This window comes from Rhinolophus sinicus, chromosome 18 (assembly GCF_057876585.1).
Source record: "Rhinolophus sinicus isolate RSI-liver-muscle chromosome 18, RSI-T2T, whole genome shotgun sequence".
NCBI lineage: Eukaryota > Metazoa > Chordata > Mammalia > Chiroptera > Rhinolophidae > Rhinolophus > Rhinolophus sinicus.
This window is the reverse complement of record NC_142518.1, coordinates 109,377,559-109,399,795: the sequence shown is the minus strand read 5'-3', so window position 1 is coordinate 109,399,795 and position 22,237 is coordinate 109,377,559. Positions and strand designations below refer to the sequence as shown.

The following is a 22,237-nucleotide window of genomic DNA, read 5'->3' as shown; positions in this document are numbered from 1 at the left end:
GTTTAGCCCTACAATGGCATGAGCCAATTCCTTAAAGTCAGTCTCTATACACATCATATGTATATACTTGTACATACATACATCCATCCTGTCGGTTCCTTTTCTCTGGGGAACCCTGACTGATATGACCACCAAAGGTTGTATCAGTCAGCGGTTGTTATCCCTCAGCTCTTGGGACAGGCCCGAGGGGCGGGGGAGGGGGGGAGGAGGAGAAGAAGGATATTTGTAAAAGGAACCAAGCACAGCTGGGGCCCGGGGAGGAAAAGACAAAGGGGGGGAGGGAAGGAGGAAAGGGGGAAGGAAAGGGCAAGGGAGAGGAAAGGGAGGGGGCCGGACTTGCTTAGAGAGGGTGGTATGATCTAGTCTGCCTGGCCCCCTCCCTGACCCCACCTGTCCCACTCTGGGACCAAGCTCTCTGGAACAGAGCTGATATAAGCCCTGCCTGCATTCCCAAGGATCCCTGGAGAAGCCCTTCCCAGCTCCAACGGAGCAGCTGCTATGAAATCTGAGCTTTCTGCAGGGCATCTTAGGGGCAGAGAAGTGTGCTCTGTGGGACTCAGGAGTTTGGGAAGCAGGAGCCATGGGTTTCTGCCAGGCCAGGGTTGCCGGATTGAGGAAATAAAAATACAGGACACCAAATGAATTTGAATTTCAAATAAACAAATAATTTTTTAGTGTAAGTATGCTCCAAGCAATATTTGGGACATACCTACAATAAAAATTATTTGTGGTTAACCTGACATTCACATTTAACTGGGTATCCTGTATTTTATCTGCCAACCCTATGCCCTGCCCATCCTTGCCATGATCTCAACATTTGACCTGGAGCAAGTCTTTCCTTTCTTTGGGCCTCAGTCTCCCCATTCGACAGACGATGGAGCTAAGAAACCTCTCCCCACAGGGTGGCTGGATTGGAACAGCACTCAAGTCAGCAGAGCTTAACTGTGTGGGCAGGCGCAGGCAAGACCTGGCACTATTAACCTCAGATCAGATTACCCTCTAACTGCCAACTTGCCTTGACCAGTTGGGGCTCCCTGGGCACTGTGGCACCAGGCCAGGTGTATGCAGAGGCACTGCCCCCTGGTGGCAAAGGAACCCACCACCTAAAGTCAAGCAAAGTGGGTGGGGAAACTTCCTTCACAATGTCTAAGCCCCCAACGCCACCCAGAAACCCTGGCAATTCACCTTGGGCACCAAGGATGGCTGGGAGGTGGGAGGCAGAATTTGCTGTGGGACTTTGAATTTGTCCCTTAGCATGTCTCTCTAGCATGCTAACCTTTTCTCTCTATCATAATTTCCTTCTGAAATTGCCCCATACTCATTCCAAACACTCCCAAAAGCCCCCACTGTCTGGTATGCCAGCCTCAGGGGCCTGAAGGGCTAGAGTACCCCAGGTACAGAGAGCTCTGTCAAGCCTTAGGGGGACCTGGAGGATGGCTCAGGGCCAAGTGTAAGTGATGGGCTGCAGAGACCTAGACCCCCGTGGAAGGCTCCCAAAGCACAGGGCCAGGGGACCCGAAGCTCTTCCCGCCCCGGCTGTTAGACAGCTGCCTCTGGGAAGGGGAGGGAGGGACCCAGAGAACATCTGGCTTAGATGTGTATTTATATGTTTGCAGTGTTTTACACAAATGAGATCATACATTTGAGGTACGTGATGTTCTGCAACTTACTTTTTTAAGTGAACTGTGTGCCTTGGGGATGTCCATGTCAGAACAAATCTACCTCACGTCTCTTAAACACAGCACAGTATTCTGCTGCACAGCTGTTTAGGGGCCTGCTCATGGACATTTTGGGTGTCTAGAGCTTTGCCCTTATTTTTTAATTTTTATTTTATTTTATTTTTTACCATTTAACCTGTTTCAATGTTTCTTCACAAATGGTGAACAATTCTAAAGTACAGACCAGGAATAATCATACTGTTGTGGTCAATATTATAAATATGGAATTGTAAATTTAAAACAGTTCCTGGTTTAAAAAACAAATCTGGTAGACAATGCAGCTCTGTGGGGTCTCTGCCTCTAGTAGGGCCGGTCTCTGCCTTTGTCCGTTTTACAGGGTTCTCCGTGCCTGCCTCTTCTTCCTTCCATCTGTTCAAAAGGTCCGGGGGACGGACCCCCAGCGCCACCTCGTCTTCCTCTACCAAAGCCACCTCGGTCCATGCCACAAAAGCCACCACAGCCACCTCTGAACATTCCACTGGGACCACCTTGGTCGATGAAGGCACCTCTTCCTCCCCGCATGCCACCAGGCCACCTCTGCCTGGGGGGACTGGGGAGGAGGATGGGAGGACACCTTCGGGCTTCAGTGCCTTGCACTGGTTGCATTCTGTTCTCCAGGCAAAGTTACAGCTTTTCACTTTTCTTTCTTGTTTTCTTTCTTTCTTTCTTTCTTTCTTTCTTTCTTTCTTTCTTTCTTTCTTTCTTTCTTTCTTTCTTTTATTACTTTCAAGTGTACAAAACAATGTAATAGTTAGACATTTACACCCCTCATAAAGTGATAACCCCCTCCCCCAATCTACTACCCCTCTGACATCGTATATAGCTGTTAAATTTCCACTGACTCTATTCCCTATGCTGTACTCCACTTCCTGTGACTATGTGTGTGTGTGTGTGTGTGTGTGTGTGTGTATATATATATATATATATATATATATATATATATGTTCAATTATAGTTGACATTCAGTATTATTCTGCTTCAGTTTCAGGTGTACAGTGCAGTGGTCAGGCATCTGCACCATCCATGACGTGGTCTCCCTAAGAAGACAAGTGTCCACCTGACCCCCCTACAAAATCTTTACAATGTTATTGATTATATTCCCCAAACTGTATTCCATATATTGTTATTACTAATTTGTACTTTCTAATCCCTTTACCTTCTCCCCCATCCGCACCCCTCTCCCACCTAGCAACGCTCAGTTTTTTTTCCCCTATACCTCTGAGTCTACTTCTGTTTTGTTTGTTTGTTTATTCTGTTCTTTAGGTTCCACATATAAGTGGTATTTGTCTTTCTCTGTCTGATTTGTTTCACTTAGCATAATGTTCTCTAGGTCCATCCATGTCGTTGCAAATGGTAGGATTTCATTCTTCTTTATGGCAGAGTAATACTCCGTTGTATAAATGTGCCACAGAAAAATGCAGAAATAGATGCAACTTTTCCCTTTTGTACACAATGTAGCAGTGACCATTGCTGGCCTTGTCTGTTTGCACACGTGGGTAAATGTTTTGGTAGAGCAGGTGCCTAACAGTGGAATTGTGGGGTCCTAGAATATGTGTGCTGACAATTTTGACCAATATGGACTGATATTGTCAATGTCCCGTCTGAAGAGGCTACACTAAGGGGACCTCACCAACGGGAAGAAAGTGCTGATTTCTTCACAGCCTTATCAATAGAAGATACTGTATTAGGAAACTTTTTAAAAGGCATCATTATGTTGAATGAAAAATGATATCTATCACATTTTGCTTTAATTTATATTGCTTTAATTATTAATCAACCTGAGAAATTTTTCGTATGTTTATTGATCTTCTGTGTTTCTTTCCTGTGAACTGTCTGCTGGAGGGCTTGGATCTTTATTAAAATAAGAGCTGTTTTATTAGCAAAAAGGAATGGGGGTGAAAGCTCTCCCTCCCTTCAAGCTAACTGTCTCCAAAGAAAACCTATCATTGTTTTCCCTAAAAGTGATTGTAAGCACAGAGCCTCCGCTGGGGACCAAACAAACACAGTTAATTGCATCCAAGTTTGTGCTGAAATCTAGAGGGTATCCAGCCCCCCACAGAACAGGTGTCCAACTCAGGCTGTTGCCTGCTTGTCTGCCCTTGTCATGTGTCTGTCTGTCTCTCTGCCTGCTAGACCACCTGCCTCCACGAGTGTCTCCCCACCACTGGTCTCATCCAGCTGTTCAGCCAGCCGTGCACTCTACTCAGGTCCCCACCAGCCGGCTTAAGGTCTGATGTCCTATCTGCTACCTGCTCCCACTTCCCTTGCAAGCAGCAGTGGGAGGCGGCAGAATACCCAGACCCAGGGTCAGTACACTTGGGAGTAACTTCTAGCTCAGATGCTGGGCCATCTTAGGCAACTTGTTTCCCTTGCTCTGAGGCTCAGTTTCCCATCTTCAAATGGAAAATTGGGCTAAAACCCAGTTTTAAACTGTGTTTCTTGGTTTCAAGGAGGTGTATTGGGGCTACCTGGGCTTCAGGGCCGATGCCAGCTTCTCTTCCCCCAGAGCAGTCCTGCCCTTTCTCACTGTCGTAAACTCGGGTCCTATGGAAGAGGCCATTCAAAGTCAACGAGCACGACTGTCTGCTGTCTCCTAGCTCTGCTCAGAGCCCAGTCTCAGGCAGCTACAATCCCAAGCCCAAGCGAGAAAGCCTGATTTTGGCTGCAAACCCAGATCTTCCAGGCATCTGGTAGCTTCCTCTCCACTTGCTAATAAAACTTACGAACCTGTAAACAATTCTCCTTCCTGCTCCTGGAAGCAGCTGGTACTGAGGTCATGACTGGAGCCCCAGGCCCTCCCCTAGACAAAGGGGAAGGGATAGGGGGACTAGCAGAGACTCACAGCTGTCCTTCCATTCCTTAAAGAGACAGGAAAAACAGAGGAACAAACTGCACAGACTGTAGCTGGCCCAGGGAAGGAGGGTCACCTCGTGAGCAGAGAAATAAATAAATGTCAGGAACACTTGGGGTAGCCCTTAGGACCCAGCCCCCATGGGGACAGGGCCAGCAACAAGAGGCTACAAGGAACACCTCAATTTCCAAATGTGGGTTCTTCTCATTCAGTATGGCTATGTTGAATCAAGACTGGGTGCCAGGCACTGGAGGTAGGGACAAGGTCCCTGTCCTCAGGAAACTCATGCTGTAGAGGGCAGACAGAAACAGTCGGACAGGCAGAAAGTCCATGCGGAGCAGAGACAATAGCAGGGATTGTCTCTGTGGGGGTCCTGCCTTGAATCTTGCCATACTCTGCCTCCTTGGGAGTGCGATGGGGTGGGGACAGAGTCCCAGAGAGCAGTTTCCAGGTTCTCAATCTCACGTGGAAAGGTGCTGGCTTGAGTAGTAGATGGCCATCAGCTGTGACTAGTTGGCCATCAGCTGTGACTAGTTAGACATTGGCCACTGATAGAACTGCCATGGCTGAACTAGCAAGAGCGGATTGCAGCTAGCAAGTTGGGTTGCTCAGTTGGTTGGTTGGTTGGATGGCAGAGAAGCAGATGGCGGATTGTGCATCGTGTGGAGCCTGCTTCCTGTATCTACAACACAGACGCCACCGAGAATATAGTGGTATGAACCCCCCGTCCATGGCTCCGTGGGTGTTCCTTTTTGGCCTTGCCATGTCCTGTGTTCTTATGCAGGGAGCGGGACCAGAGTCCCCGCATGGCAGATGGCTTCCTAGAGCTCTGTGAACCTACAAGAAAGGGCCTGACCCTTGTGCCTGGCACCTGCAGCCTCTGCCTGCACACCTTCTGGGCAGCTCACTACCTCTCGAGAAGGCTCAGTTTGGTAGAAAAGTCTTCCTCAAGTTGGGTAGAAACGCTGGTCACGCCCCCTGAACTCTGGTCCAGTCTGCCGGGAGCAGCTCCAGCAGAGGTGTGTTAAAGACACTGACAGAGCCACAGCCTGGGCTGACAAACCTGCAGGCAGGACCATGGTGGCTGAAATGCTATGTGCCTCTGGGTTCCTTCAGATCAGCCCCTAAAAGTTCCCCCAGTAGGGGGCGGGCTGCCTGAACAACTCCGGTGGAAGTGCAATGAGTTTAGGGTAATGGTTGCTGGGTAATTGTTACTGATGGGTAAGTCAGGACCGCCCTGTGTGTGGAGCTAAGAGCAGCCCTGAAAAGCCACGAGGGGCTGCTCGCCTCCTACCTTGTAGTGTAGCCCTGCTGCTCCTTCTTCCTCTCCTGGTCCCTCTGCTGCCCTAAGAATCCCTTCCCCCAAAAGCTGGAAGCAAATTTGGAAACCAGAGGGGTTTAGTCACCTGTCTGTCAGTCACCCTTGTCCCATGTACAGGGAACCCTTGGAGCGGGTGGGGACGGCCCTCTTGGCGGGGTGGGGAGGGCGGTGTTGGACCAAGCGACTTCCAAGAGCCCTTGGTCTTGCCTGCTGGGTGACTCCTCAAGTTGAAGGGCATCTGCTTTCAATTGGTTCCATGTCCAGTGGCTGAAATGTGATGTGAATGCAGAATTCAGGGGCATCAGAGACCAAAGGAAAATGGCCAACAATAACAAAGAGGTGGAAAAAGTGGTGCGGAGTCTCAAGACACTAACCAGCTCAAAAGCACGAGCAGCAGCCAGCCCTCTGGGCTGGAGAAACGCGAGAGGAGAAACCCAAGATGAGAAACAAGTCTGAGAAGCTGCATGCTTTTTTTTTTTTTTTTCAGGTGTTGGAGCGCTGTGCTCTTAACGCGGAGGTCGCCAGTGCGATTCCCACATGGGTCATTGAGCTGCGCCCTCTACAGCTAACATTGTAAACAATGGCTCTCCCTGGAGCTGGGCTGCTGTGTGCTGCCGTGGGCTACCATGTGCTGCCAGGAGCAGCGGGTGGCCATCGTGAGTGGCTGGCAGCCGGGGAGAGCTGCCGTGAGCTGCTGTGAGCAGCCGACCGAGGACTGGTGACCAACTGCTTCAGCCGGGGGGGAGCGCAAGGCTCACAATACCAGCCTGGGCCAGGGAGCCGTGTCCTACACAACTAGACTGAGAAACAATGGCTTTAACCGTAGTGGGGGGGAGGTGGAAGAAAGGGGCTAATGACAAGCCCTCCCATCTATAAAGCAGACACTCTTCCCAGTATCCTCCATTTTATAGATGGACAAGCTGGGGCTCAGAGAGGGCTGGGATGTGACTCAGTTCACTTAGCATTGGCAAGGTGAGCTGCAAACCAGTGTCTGCAGTCTGGCAATCCAGGGTCTTTGCTAGAACACCGGTAGGTCCCAATGAGGAACTAGCTCAAGAGAGTTTCAGCAAACATCCTCCAGACCTATCCCACTCTGACCTGCCTTTACTCTCGCAAGACAGAGCCAGCAGTCAGGTCATCGCACAAACAATGCAGAGCACCAGTCCCCTGGCCCTGCCATGGGATTTGAGTCCTAACTCCTCACTTAGTAGTGGGGTGACTGGAGGCAATGTGCCTCAGTGATGCTGCCTGGAAAAGGCAGGTGGGGACTGATGGAATGTGAAGCACTCAGCCCCTAGCACAGCCAGTACTTCAAGTCCAAGCTGCTAGGATTTTCCCATGGTCCACAAGGCCTTCCTGCTTCTCTGTTACAAAAGATGAGCTGTCCATGCCACTAGCAAGGCCGGTGGCCCTGTGCTCAGGCTCCCACCACAGCTCTAGCAGTGGCCTATCTCTGCATTCCCCTGGGCCTTCAGTTCCCTCCCTGGCCCTGGCCAGGATGTTTTTCTCCAGTATGGAAATGCTGTCACGTCTTTCCCAGCGTATCTTCCCCAGCACCTTGTTGGCTGCTCTCACCTCTGTCTGTCTCCCCTGCATTTAGTGCACTGCCTGCCTGACTCATGGTAGGAGCTCATTAAATAGCTGCTGAATTAAAATGACCTGAGCATTAAAAAAATAAAAACCAAAAACGAAACAGTCTCCCTTAGTGTCTTGTCTCACTCACGCTGCTGTCCTCTTTCGGATCCTTGAAAGTGTCACCCCACCATGCACACTGTCTCTACTCTTACCTCCCAGACATTCCTCTCCTCCTTTGAGTCTGCCTTCCTCATCCACCATTCAACTGAAACCACCCCAGGCCAAGGTCACCAATGACCTCTTGGTAGCTCGAGCCAATGAACCCACTTCACTCTTCATCTTATTTGACTTCTTGGAAGCACTTCATATCATTGTCTTCTGTCTTTCTAGAAACATGTTCCTCCCTCGGTTTCCAGGACTCCACACTGCCATAGTGTTTCCCCTGCCTATCTGGCCTCTCTCCTGGCTCATGAAATCCACACCCAAGACTTCATGTATCATCTTTATGGTAACTTAAGCAACTCTGATATTTCTTGCTTCAGTCTAGTTCTCTCTCCTTAGTTCCCCTCCACACCACACACTGAACATGCTCCCCTGAAACTGTTCCTGTTCCAGTGTGATCCTTCCTGGTGAATGGTCCCACCATCTACCCCACTGTCTGAGTCCCCAAACCTCACAGTCATCTGGGACTCCTCTCCATGTATCCCAGTGTGATTAGTCATTATGCGCGGTTCTGTCCCATCTGTGATCACTAATTTTATGTGTCAACCTGACTGGACCACGGGGTTCCCAGATATTTAGTCAAACGTTATTTTTCGATGTGTCTGTGAGGGTGCTTCCAGAAGAGATCAACATTTGAATGGATAGACTAAGTAAAGCAGATGGCCCTCTCCAATATGGGTGGGTGGGCATCATACACTCCATTAAGGGCCTGAATAGAATAAAAAGGCAGAAGATGGAGTTCTCTCTCTCTCTCTCTGTATCTCTCTCTGTCTCTGTCTCTCTCTCTCTCTCTCTCTCTCTCTCTCTCTCTCTCTCGCTCTCGCTCTCGCTCTCGCTCTCGCTCTCGCTCTCTCTTTCTCTCTGCCTGACTACTTAAGCTGGGACATTGGTCTTCTCCTGTCTTTAAACTTGAACTTACACCATTGGTTCTCTGCTTCTCAGGCCTTTGGACTCTGATTGGAATTATACCACTGGCTTTCCTGGGTCTCCAGCTTGCAGAGGGCAGATTGTGAAACTTCTCATCCTCCATAATTGCAACTGCATGAACCGATTCCTTATAATAAACAAAGCCCTAGATAGATAGATACAGATATATAGGTATATCTCTATACAGTTGACCCATGAACAATGTGGGATTAGGGGTGCTGACCTCTGCACAGTTGAAAATCCACATATAACTTTTGACTCCCCAAACACTTAACTACAGTCCCTCGGTATACATGGGGGATTGGTTACAGGACCATTTGCAGATATCAAAATCCTCAGATGCTCAAGTCCCTCATATAAAATGGCATATGTAGAACTATTCATACAGTTGGCTCTCACACAGATCCCCAGCCACAGATCGAAAATAGTGTTTTTGATTTGAGGTTGGTTGAATCTGCAGATGTGAAACCTGGGGATACGGACGGCTGACTGTATGTATATTTATTGAAAAACTTCTGTGTATAAGTGGACCCACGCAATTTAAACCTGTGTTGTTCAAGGGTCACAAGGGTCAATTGTATATAGATATAGCTATATATCTCTAGCTCTATATGTATATATATATCTCTCATTGTGAATATATACACATATATATCTCCCATTGATTCTGCATCTCTGGAGAACCCTAATACAACCTCCTAAATATATAATTCAGTGTTGGAGCAAAACTCTTCTCAGTAATTGACTTCTGTCTCCTCTGTCACCATCCTAGCCAATCCCATCACCATCTCTCACCTGCATGACTGCAATAGCCTCCTACCTTGTCTCTCTGATCCTGTTGTGGCCACTTCAGTCCATTCTCCACATAGTAGGTAGAGAGATTGTTTTAAATATAATAGACCTGGTCATGTAGTCTTGCTCTTAAAGCGCTCTTCAGTGCCCCCCACCCCCGTCCCACCCATTTTCACTAGAATAAAGACTACAGCTCTGAGTGTAGCCTAGGGTGACTCTGCATGGACTTCCCCCTACCTTTCCAATCTCATCTTGCACAAATCTTTTCCCTTATGCTGTTCTGGCTTCTTCTGTTTCCTTAAAAACATGATGGCCTTGCTGGATTCTAGGCTTCTTCACATGCTGTTCCTCTCACTGGTTTAATTGTCTTCCATGCTCTTTGCCTAACTGATTTCTACTCATCCTTCAAGCTTTAAGTCAGGCACGGCTTCCTCAGGGAGGCATTCTCTGGCAGCCCCCACGCTAAGCACAGCTCATGGATCAGCTCTACTCTCTTTCTGTCTCTTCGATCCAGGCAGTCTCAGGCCAACCGCTGTAAACAGGTGGCAGTGAGCAAAGGGTAAGAAGGGGGGTGTCCCACCTTCCCAAGCCACATTCCTGAAGCACAGTGTCTGCCCTTTTTACCTGATTCCCTGTGTCTGCTCCAGCAGGGACTGGGAGACACTGGGGTAGGACCCTGTCTCCTCACCATCACTCCTATAAGTCCCTGCCACTTACCATTTACGCTCACCCTCTGCAAGCAATCCAACTGCCTTGGCCCTGAAACCCATGGTCTTATGGTACAAAGGGCAAATAAGAAAGGGAGGCTCAATTTCTTGGATGGTACCCAAGGGGGACTTTGGAAGCTTGGGGCCTCTCTCATGTACTACCTTCCTTGCATGGGCTACCCTGGGACCCTAAGTCACTGCCTAGAATGCTTCTTCCTGACAAAAAAGAGCCTAAAAGTCCCAAACCCCTCTGTGTGCTAGAGTCTGCTTGCAGACTCTTCGATTGACTTCCTAGCATTCCCAGAAAGTTGGCATCACTCAAAAAGCCAGCCTGGGATAAGAATGGAACCCAAGTCTTCTGGCTGTCATTACTGGCATTAGCCTCTACATTCAATCCTCAAAGGAGGCCCTGAATTTCATTGCCATTGTCTCAACACTGCCATGGCTTTTCCTATTAAAAGTGGGTTATTTTCATTACTGGGGATTGGCACAACTCGCGCCGGCGACTTCCCATGGCTATATCTCTCTCCACACCAACAGCTGGAAGTGTGTGTTTGGAGCTAAGCCCGCACTTCCCCCAAGGGAGAGGCTAGGGCATCGTTACCCTCTGAACAGTCTCTGACTCTTGCCAGCCTTAGAATTCGGGAAGCTGAGCCAGGGCAAAGCCTGAGTATCATGCCCCACCTACATAGGGCACCGGAAAACACTCCCCCCAGCCCCTCCCCCAGCTCTTAAATAAAACAGGGCATCCTTCTAGCAAGGGACACCTCTGTTAGTAGCCAGGGATCAGGTGACAGGGAAGTTGCTCAAGTGATTTTTGACAGATCTTACCTTATCCCAGGGGGATGGGTCTAGAGATCATCTTACACTCATGTCACATACAAACTTTAGGACTCAGGACATCTCTGCTTCCTGCTTCCAAACTGGTTTGGGCTGTTTCCTTATCTACAGTCTGGCTGTTGGAAAAACAAGTTTGGCCCACAACCATCCATGCCCCATGGTAGTTTGGGGATCCAAAATAGATGAGGACAGGACAGGAATGAATGCCATTTCTTTATTATTATTCATTGTCTTGTACAGAAAGAGACGAAATTTAACAACTAAACTCAACAATTACAGAGAGAGAGAGAGAGACTGAGAGAGAGATCAGAAGCAAGTTTGTTTGTTGCTCCAGGCTCCAATGAAATCCTGATGTGTCATTGAATGCACAGATTTCCCAGCTGACATGGGTCAACACATGAGTATGAGCAGTTCAAAGTGGTACCAAAATTAATCCATTTCACAGTAATCATGTCTATAAGCTCAGTTGCACATAGAGTTTCCACTGTCACGAATTCACGATCACAGAGTGAAATAGCAGGTGTGTTCAGGCCTGGGAAAGTGGCATCCATAAGAGAAGACAGATTTGGAGGCAAAAGCAGCTGTGGGATTCATCCCAATCTTGAATATCTGAGTTAATACTCTGGCTGGGGGCGGGAGAAGGGCAGGCACTGTTCAAGGAGCAGATACCTCAGTACAATGGGACAACTGTTGAGGCATTGAGCCTGAGGGGGTGTGCTGTTTGCATATCTTTGTCAGAGAAATTCTTGCTAGAGAGAGACTCACCGCCCACAGCCTGTGAAAGGAGACGCTCCCTACTTTTGAATATTTGGGGGCGAATGATAGGCCAGTCTGACAGCGAAACATCTGCTTGACAGAATATTTAGCAAGATACAGTTACATTACTTTAAATTTCAGCCTAGTTCATAAAGTATGTAATTCCTAGGGTAAAGGAGTAGAATGCAAAGCTGCAATACTTAACATCCCCGCGATGGAGAGAGAACGAGATCGTCCAGTACACAAAGAGCCGCATGTGAGAATTGCTAAACCCCCAAAGCTGAAGGCACGGTGCCGGGATCCTTAAGATCTGGAGCTTTTTGTTTGGAAAAGGTACTCATTTTATACTAGGTCCCTCTTACACATATGACCCTGAAAATTGACTAAAGGGAAGGTTATTTTAAATATTTCTATGGAACAAGAATCACAGATACCATGAATTGAGTTGTGATTTTCTCTAAGTTCTGAATTAGTCGGCTTCAAGATAATGGGCTTTTGCCACGGTTGCAGGCAGTCTGATTACAGTACTTTTGAATTAGTTAATTACACTAATTAGTACGAGGAGACTTCAGTGGGGAGGATGTGCTTGTTTCTGAATCAGCGCAATCCTGAAATGGAGCTTCATTACTTGTCAAGCTGAAAAGCACCCTACACCAGCAGCTCTGCTGCGCAGCTCTCCATCTCGCCCTTGAACGTGAGGGTACACACATAAGACATAGCACACGCACACACTCCTAGAAAGACAGAGCGCAGGTGAGTCAGTGTCTCTCTCGATGATCTCTCTCTCTCTCTCTCTCTCTCTCTCTCTCTCTCTCTCTCTCTCTCTCTCTCTCTCTCTCTCTCAGAACAATCTAGAGGCAGTGTTGTTTTCTTCTTCTCGTGAGATGCCATTTGGTTGTTCAAAGATCAAATCCCAGCCAGAGAGGGACCATCTGGCTCCAAGTCCTGAACAGACACTTTGCCGTCCTGAATTCCTCGTGTTCAGACTACAAAAAAGACAATGTCCAACAAATCGGGCAGATTCCTATTTTCCAAAGCAGCACCCTAAGGAATTCACACTAATGGCAGTGGGATTGGCAAGTAGAAGAGGAGGCCCCTCGCCTCTGGTCAGACTGCTCGGTGTCGCATTTCCGTTTGGTCACCCAGGGCGCAATGCTGGTGCCAGGCATGCTAGGCGCCTGTGTGCTCCACTCTTTCTCTTGTGCTTTAGTTTTGAAAACCCCGGATGGTGGGGAGCACTGGGTGGGGGAACAAGATTGCGATTCTTGTTTTAAAAATTCTTAAAAAGTTTTTGGTTGAAAACAAGTATGACAGTCACAGTTCAAGAAATGTTTTAAAGCCTTTTCTTGTTTAAAAAATGAAAACTAGCTAAATAACTAGCCCTGCCATTTCCAAAGTCAATAGTCACACATCTTTCCACCAAAAATAAAAATAAAAAGGCTTGGGAGTGCTTCAGATTTCCTTCAGCTGCTGACGCCCACAGAACAGGAGCCAAGGCCAAGGGCACGGCGCTAAATGGGTGTGTGAGTGGGGGTCCCAGTGGGCAGAGGCCCACAGGATGGAGCTGCTTTCAAAGTGCTTTGTGAAAGGGAGGCAGAAGGTGGCAACTTTGGGGGGGTCCAACAGCGTATCTCGGCTTTCCTGGCCCAGGGCCTTGTCATCAGGCTGCTCCGGACTGGGAGGGGACATTCCTCCCGTCAGACCGGAACCCTCTTGATACAAATATAGCCACACACCAGCTATTGTTTCAGATAAGCATGTGAGAAAAGGCAACATGCACACGTGTATTGGCACACACACGCGGGCGCGCACACACACACACACACACACACATCCAAAAATAACAAAAATGTTACTTACTGCAGCGTTAGCATTGTATCAAATCAACAAATCAACGTCCATACAAAGACAGAGTTTGAAAGATATGTACAGGGCATTCATAAAAGCCAAATGTGCACCGCGAGGAGTAATGACCATTATAGACTGCACAGTCTTTTTCTACAATATACTGCAAAAAACGTCCCAGAGACCACGGTGGCAACCCCACCCAGAAGATTGCTGCAAAGCACCTGAACTAGAGAACACAGGGCATTAAGGAAGACCGCTGAGTGAGCACTCCCTGCACGCCTGTGCTCAGCGCCTGAAGGACACTTGCCACCCTCCCCAGGGCCAGGTCCCTGCTTCCAGCTCTCTCTGGTCTCCACCCAGCTGCAAACTACCTGGCAGCTGGGTGGGGAAGGGATTGACAGATGCCAAAGGCAGCAGGAATTCCTCGGCTCTGGTTGGTGGGGCTCATGCCTGGCTCTCTGCTCAGTGGGGAGGAGACACATAGGGGTGTCTTCTCCCAGGTCCCACACAGGCACCTGCCCAAAGAAATGCTGGGAGAGCAGGGGCTGGCCCCAGAGCTTCAGGCTGCCCCAGGCCCTCCAACTCAGCCAAATTGTATTGGCCGCAGCCTTCATAATGAAAAAAGCAGGGGCTTTCTAGGCCACAAATGCCTTCGAGGAGAAGGGTAGGAGTGCAGTGCCACAGGCCCAGAGGGATGAAAAGAGGAAGGAAAGGTGGACTGCCACCTGGTCAGCACCTCTAGCATCAGGGAACTCTCAGGGGAGGGGGGACTGGACAGAAAGGGTCAACTGGCAGGAGACTGACTCCCCAGATTGAAACTCAACATCACAGTCATATGAAGCCTCCACGAAGACTGGTCCCCAATAACCTACACATTTCTAGAAGAATCTTCCTAAGGGCAAACCTCACTGCACAGGCATTAGCTCAGTCAGCCTCTAAATAGGCCTGTGAGGTAGGGGGAAAGATGGAAAACCCCAGCCACAGGGTCGAGCTATCCAAGCCGGTGACTTCCCTGGATAAGAACACAAGCCTCCTGACTTGAAGCAAGTCTCAGGGCAAGCTCCCGGGACTGGAGGGGCCTCCAGAAGTCATCTGTGGCCTCAAGGCAGGGCTGCATTCTAACATCAAGGCCCAATACCTGCCTTAGAGAGCTGTTTAGACAGAAAGAAGCTTGTCTTCTCAGTGGGTTTTGAACTGCTGAGGTTGCCAAGAGACCCTGGCTGTGCACTCTTTTGGGCTCCACAAAATGTTGCTACATTTTTTTAAAGCACCACAGAGGAAAAATGGTTGGGCGCCAAGGCCAAGAGGATGGAGAAGGAAGGGTGGGGGAGGTGGTGTCAACAGTGTCTTTTTGTGTGGTCACTGACAGCAAGGGACAGGTTATCTCTGCCCCACTGCTGTCTGAAGCCTCACTGAAATGGAAAGATGGACAACTCCTGGGCCACAGAAAGGGGTTACTAAAAATAGACCAGCACCTGGCAATGACAGGGCAAATCCCCGATGGACCTTCTACCCCAGGTCATGGGCTACCCCATCTCCCTCGCAAAGAAATTTCAAAAAAGGGACACTTCAGGGTCTTCTCCCCAGGTGGGCACCATCATTAAGGGGAAATCAGCCATCTGAAGTTCAAGTTCAACTCAATGCACCTACTCACGAAGAAGGAAGTATCTTAAAAGTTCAACGCCAGAGAGCCCAGTGCTGAGGGGGTCAAGTTCATGGGTTTAATCATGCCATGGGCTGATCAAGCTCACCAGGAGAAAACTTCAGCTGTCTGCCCCAGCCTGTACCCCAACCATTCAGAGGCTATGGGCTCCATAGGCAGGGTCAGCCATATCGGTTTTCCCGGGGCTGTGATTGGGCTCATGCCAATGAGTAGCACTTTTAGCACAGCCAGTCCATGTGTCTGGAGAGCCAAGACCTGGGGGAGGCCAAGCACAGTAGAACCAGAGCTCCCCTTCAGGGTGGCAAAGTTCATGTGGGCCCCTTGCTCAATCTGGAGGTGGCAGCTCTGCCAGCCAGGCCCCCGCTCCTCATCTTTCACACACCCTGTCCCCCTTCCAGGTTGTTCTAGATGTTCCTTTAAACCTGGTCAGGAGGGTGGGCTGGGTGTTGGGGGAGGCAAGTGTCTCAGATCTGTGTGACTGATTTCCTTTGGTCCCTTATAAGTGGCCCAGGTAATAGTGTTTTGTGTCATTGTGTTCATTATTTATTTGTTTGTTATTACTCTTTTTGTTTTTTGTTCAGTCCTTGTCCCTGTTCTCCAAAGGTGAGCCAGGGACAGAAAGCACAAGACTGTTGAGGGGAAAGGAAGGGTGCTGAGGGTGGGCCTGTCTCCCTCGTCTCTGTGGCCTAGGTTTCCAGACACAGACAGGTGTCCAGCTGGCTGAGTGGCCCCGGGGCCTGAGTCTATGGACATTCTGGCCACAGTCAACTCGTGGGGGGATTCCTTTGGCATTAAGGGAAGCCAGTCCCTGACAGGATGACAGGATGGTGGGCATGGTGGCTTCTGGAAAAGCTGGGCTCTCTAGCCTATGGCTCTCCCCAGGGGCATGCGTGTTCCCTACCCCCCTCCACCTGTCTCTGACAACTGTCTTCCTACAAATCCATGGTTAGGAAATTATTTGGCAACAAGGAGGCTAAGGCTGTTTTGTGGTGGCACAGTCTTTAAAAAGTTAAAAAGAAAACAGGAGACCCCTGAAAGAGGCTTTCACAGCAGACAGGACACGAGTCCCATTACTTGTCTGAGCCAGGGTTGGCAGCCACTATCTCCTCATACTTTGGGGGCGGGTCACTGTAAGAGACACTGGCCTCCTCACTGCTGCTCTCCTGGGGCGCAGTCACCTCCTCATATGATGGGGGAGGGGTGGCACTGGACAGTCTGGACAGAGAGAGCTCCGGAAGGTAGAGGGTGCTCTCGAGGCGGACCGTGGTTCTGGCCCCCCGACTGGGCCCCAGCACCACCTGGGGATTGCTCCCGGCCTCCCGGTGCCCAGAAGACTCCCCCTGGCTATGCACAGTGCCCCGGTACACCATGACCCGGGGCAGGCTGTGCCCGGCGCGACTGGCTAGGTACCGGTTCTGAGCATATGAGGGGTGATGACGGGTGGCTTTCTGCAGCTGGCACCTCCAGATGATGAACAGGGCAATGACAATCAGCAATGCCACCCCCAGAAGAGGCACCACCACATACATGGCATCCGAGCTCTGCGCGGGGTCTCGGACTGAGTAGACTGCATTTGGGTACCCCTTCCAGAACTCCATCTGTAGAAGAAGAAGGACCATTTACACATACACTTACATGCAATTGCTCATGCCCCAGATGGACTCCAGAGACCTTCCGCAAGCCTGCTCCCCACCCCGCCCGATCTGACTGGCCTTTGAGAGCTATCAGAGAGGCTCTGGAATGTACCAAGGACAAAGGACCAAATGTACCAAGCGAGGAGTCTCCCAGAGTGAGGCAGATGGGACTCTAAGGACATGTTCTTCTTGTTCTAAGGACACGTCTGTTTTTCTACAGCCCAATGGCCCTGCTCTGGACGGCGCTGGCTTTCCTTCCTGGCTTCTGATTCATCTGAGGCACCTGGGCCTGCTCTTCTTAATCCTGAGGTTACCACTCCCATAACCCAGCCCCAGGGCAGTACGTGCCGTTTTCTCTTTGTCCTCAAACACCTCCTTGACCTCTTCGTAGCTGCAGATCTCCTCCATGCACTCCCGCTCGATGGTACCTTGGCGCAGCTCCTCCAAGAACTCATTGGCACGAGGGAACCGTTTCAGGACGGAATGGGCATTCTTGGCCTCCAGAAACACTGCCGAGAGAGCTGCACTGAGGCCTGGAATGGGGAGGTGCCCAGAGGCTCCTTCAAACCAGACTCAGCCCAGGCACAGAAGCACAAAGATGGAGGGAAGCAAAACAAAGCCAAAGCCAGTGGGCTAGCCACCACCCCGGACAAAGCTGGCTCTCTGTAACGGGGATGGAAGGGCTGACTTTCTGTGATGCCATGATGTATATGCCTTAAATATCAAGGACCCAACAAGACTCAGGCCTCTGGTGCTATGGAGGAAAATGAGAAGTGCATGTTGCATAGGAACGATGGACATGAAGGATTTTCAGGATTGTAGTCATCAGCAAAAAAAACACCCAGTATCTCCTGCCTTACCTCAAAATGACAAAATCGGAGCCCTTATCATGAGAATTTATTCTCCTTTGAGGCTGACGCTGGTGACCAATACCGAATAGCCTCATAAGACTCTATCAAGGTGGCATCCCCCCACCTGAATAACCACCAGTGCCATCAGATGGCCTGGCATCAATGGTCTTGCCCAAGACAGTCTAGGGCAAATCCAAGCAGGGGTAGATCAGACACCCCGGGGAGAGGAAAACTTGGAAGGACTTGAAAGGTGGACATGCACCTTTCCCCTGAGCCCTTACACATGGCCCTTCACCATTCGGCCTGGGCCCGGAAAAGCTCACCTGCCATGGTGCTCCCTCAGATCCAGCGTCTCACTTGCCTGGCAAAGGAGAAAAGCACAGACACAGTGAGATCACGTCCCCAAACCTACAGGGCACCCTCTTGGCCCTGAAATGTGACCCCCACTCCTCACTAGCCTGGTCAAAGGTCAAAGCAGTGCCTTACGAGGCGCAGCACCCTCTGCGCAGCCCTACTGTTCCCCATTCTGCCCTGAGCTCTCCTCCAGAGCTCCCTGAGGCCCTGCAGAGCCCGAAGCAAATTTTCTAGCCCTCTCCTCCAAGAACATTGAGAGTCTAGAAGACCTAGACCGTGACTTTTTTCTTTTATAAAGAAAAAACTCCTGTAGGCCGAGGCTACTCTTTCCTCGCTTCCCTCATAGGAATCTGCGCACTTTTGAGTTGGCGAGGAGCTCAGAGAGACGAGGACTTAGGCAAAGTCCAGCAAATTAACAGCGACAGAGACAGAATCCATTTGGGGAACTAATTTTGCTCACGATGGCAAGTCCCAGATACTTCTAATGACAAGCACATTCCTTGCAAACAGGCAGCATGACTTTAAGAAGCTGGCACTGGCAAAGCTTAACGTGGTGACCACAACCATCTCAAAAGTCATGGCCCAAACCCAGATGTTCTGCTGCATTCGTCTTCACCAGACAGAGTGGCAAGGATCTCCTGCAACCACTCACCTCTCCTCTCTTTGCATTAAAGAACACTGCCGCAGAGTCCCAAGACATGATTGACGTGAGCAAAACTGAAACACTAACTCAATGCAAGTGTTGCTGCTAATGTGAACTATCGCCTGGAGGCTTTGCTCCTGCTCAGGAATTATGCAGCCAGTATGTAAACCCCCAGCCACTGCACACTGCTCTCCTAAACACGCACTCCCACTCGTGCACATATTCCAGAGCACTGCCCCAGCTGTCCACACCCAGGAGCAATCACCCCACTGCTCCCCGACCCAAGTAGAAGCTCTGGTTTCATGACTAACTGGATGCCCGACCCATGAATGGTGTAATCTGTTGTGCTACCCTTTTTCCCAGCTGCCAGGAACTTCAGCGGTAAAACTGACCATCAAGCACAAACGTCCTGGCCGCCCATATGTTAAGCACATATGCTTCCCCCTTGCGACGTGATATATACACTTTTCTATTTATGTTTTCAGAGTCTTAAGTGTATTTAAAATATATCTTCTAATCCTTTTGGAAAACAGAATATAAATCATAAATAAAATTCAAAGTAAAGGAAAAACAGTAAATCTAACATCCATCTATGGAAACACCAGGTCAAGGGGGCTTTTCTCTTTTGAACCCCACAACAATCCCACCCAAAACTAGCAACTTGTGAATCTGTCAACAGATAGGACTGCCATTGTGAGAAAAGTTCACCCTCATTGTTTATGAGAGTGAAGATGGAATATTGTATCTAAATTCTGCTTCCATTGCGGATCTCTGAGGTTCCCCCAGAGCCAGCGCCAGTCATGTGATCAGGGTGTGGGTTGCAATGCCTAACAGCAAGGTTTTTGATTGAAGAAAAATGGAGCCCTTGTGTCAGGGTTTGAAGAGCATGAGTAAAGCCTTTACTAATAAGTGAAGATAGAAAAATATGTTTCATTGCTTATCAAAGAGAACTGCAGTGTATTTTTTTAATTTTATGTGGGAAAATTACATAACAGCTTACACATAGCCACCTCCTGTCCCAGACACACCTGACTTTGGTGGCTGCACACCCACACATCTCATAGCCCCAAATGTGAGCTATCCTGACACCTGCAAAAGTCATTAGTTCATTTTTAAGCTTCAAACATGCTAGGAACTCCCTCAAACAGCTCACAAGACATGGCCCCACTCCATTAACAATTCTGTAGGCAACGTCACTGCTGCCGCTGCCATGAGGCCTCCTCCCCCTCCTTCCTCCAAATGTAGCGCCTGCTTCTTCCCCTATAAATACACCATCCATAGGCTGTTACTATGGCAACAGTGAGGAAGCATGCGGGCTCCACGACAGAGAATGCTGCAGCAGTCACGCACTGTATATGTCCCTCCTGCCCCTGGTGGATACTGTAAGGCTGACTGTAGGCCCAAGGAATTTTTAACCCACTCCCCACAGGAACACAGCTGAATCCTGAAGGCCTGGAAAGGAAGGAAGGCCACCACAAAGACCTTCCTTAACCCCACCCCAGGCTGGAGCTTCCGAATCACAGCACTCTGGGACATGGTTCCCAAAGTCCCTGGCATGGGGACTGGCGGCCATCAGACCTGGTGTCCCAAGACGTGGCCTCCAAACCACTTCTCCAAATCCAAGCTCAAGCTCTTTTTATTTCCCTCACTCAGAACTGATCGCTAGGAAAGCTTCTGTGATCTCCAAATCTCATGACTCATCGACCCACCCAGTGACACGGAACTCCACAATTATGCTCCAACTCCAACTCTGGACCCTCCTTGTCCCCTTGCACTCATACCAGCCCTGGAAGTGCCTATCCTCGCCCTCCATTGCCCACCACCAGAGCCCTGCCCAGGAACTCCGGCTTCTGGCCCAGCAACACTCTTTTCCCGGGTTTACTCAAGACCCTCAACGCCTTGGCCCAGCGGAACCTCCAGATCCCGCCCCCCAGCAGTGCCCCGCGCCCAGCTCAGTGGTCCTAGACACTGAACCGTGCCCTCGGGGCTGGGGCGCCCAACCCCAACGGCCTCACCGTTCTCCGGGCCCAGGAGGCGGCAGCCCTGTTTGCGCAAGCAGCCCGCCACCTCGCTGCTGCGCCTCTTCCAGCAGGGCCCCTGTCCCCGCCCACCTGCTCCCCGTCGGCCAAGCCCCCCGGCCCAGCGCAGCCGTCTCCTCCTCCCGCCCTCCCCGCCCCGCTGCCCTCCCGCCGCCCCGGGCGCCCCGGTGCCTTCCCAGCTGGGGCCGAAGTGCGCCTGGAGCTCCCGCCCTTCGCAGTCGGGCGCCCAGGCCTTGCCCATTACCTCGGTACCCCCCTGCCCTGCTCTCCTCTGGGGGCTCCGCCGCTGCCCGCCCCCCTACACCCTGCAGTGCCAGGTCTGGCCTCGCGCCCCGCGCCTGGCGCGCCACCCTAAAGCGCCACGACCACCGTGCCCCAATCGCCAGGCCGCGATCGTCGCACCACACCCCGCACCGGGCTGCCAGGCCAAGGAGAGGAGAAGGGGTGGGGGAGACGAGAGCGGGCCAAGGGGGTAGGGAGGGCGGGCCGGCAAGCTGGGCCGGAGGGGCGGCGGCGCGCACCGAGCACCGCGCGCCCGCGCCCCACTCCGCCGGCGCCGCCCCTGCCCCCTCCCGTGCCGCTGGGGGGGCGGGGCCTGGCCGGCGGGCCCGGGAAGTGCCAGGGACCCTTAGCCAAAGGCGCGGGTCCCGTCGTGTCCCCGGGCGCAGGCCCTCGGAAGCCCAGTCGCTGTGGCGGGTTCGGGTGGCCGCACCCAAGGCTGGTGCGCCAGGCGTCCCCGCACAGCCCAACCCCCCTTCTCCCCCCCACTATTCCTTACCCCTGCTCACCTGTCATTGCGACCGGCCCTTCCCCGAACGCCAGCTAAGAAAAGAGGGGCGCGGGCCAGCAGCCTGGGTCCGCCGTGCCAGGGTTCCAGCCGGCCCGCAGAAGAAAGGCCGGGTCGAGGCCGCGTTCCGCCAATGACTGGGTGACCTTGGCTTCGTCACTTACCTGCCCCCGCCCTGGGACAGTAGGCTTCTCTCCTGTCAAATCTGGGAAATGGGGAGAATCCTGTCTCTCTCGCGGGGCTGCAGCGAAATAAAGGTGGAAATGGGCTTGGGAAACTCTTCAGGTGCCGAAAGGGGAGAGGAAGGAATCTCCTGGGTCTCCAAGGGGAGCGCTGGGTGGGTGGGTGGGGCACTCAGGAAGCAGCGCTGTGGGAAGTTCAGCATGACAGGACAAGACGCTGGTAGCAGAGAGATGACACCAGTCTAGGGAGAGCCACACAAGAGGTGGACAGTTCTAAGGGAGCTCAGGGTCTCGTCTGCCAAAGCCTCCAAGGAGGGGCCCAGTGCGCCCGTGCTGGGTTTTCAGGGCTCTTTTTGCTCTCTGCACCTTTGGAGCCCAGCCCTGGAGTTGGCTCCCCCCAGCCTCTCAATTTGGTGCTTTGGGGCAGATTCCAGGTAGAGAAACAGCAACCTGTCCTACCACAGGGTGACAGGGAAAATAGGGAAGGAAGACCTCCATCATCCCATGCCTCTTCCAGTTCAGCTCCC

General features: G+C 51.0%; 1 protein-coding gene across 3 annotated transcripts; it reads right to left on the bottom strand.

Moving 5' to 3' along the window:
• Window positions 1-11,153: 11,153 nt before the first annotated feature.
• Window positions 11,154-21,653, bottom strand: PRRG3 (proline rich and Gla domain 3). 3 transcript variants are annotated; one of them, XM_019711231.3, is made up of 4 exons: window positions 21,530-21,653; window positions 18,029-18,066; window positions 17,203-17,363; window positions 11,154-16,818 (listed from the first exon to the last, which is right to left on the bottom strand). In XM_019711231.3, exons 2-4 carry the CDS (start codon window positions 18,033-18,035, stop codon window positions 16,291-16,293), a joined length of 696 nt encoding a protein of 231 aa, XP_019566790.1. In that variant the 5' UTR covers window positions 18,036-18,066; window positions 21,530-21,653; the 3' UTR covers window positions 11,154-16,290. The 3 variants fall into 3 exon arrangements, with proteins under 3 accessions (XP_019566790.1, XP_074179553.1, XP_019566789.1); XM_074323452.2 differs by lacking the exon at window positions 21,530-21,653 and adding an exon at window positions 20,986-21,413; XM_019711230.3 differs by lacking the exon at window positions 21,530-21,653 and adding an exon at window positions 20,718-20,833.
• Window positions 21,654-22,237: the final 584 nt, after the last annotated feature.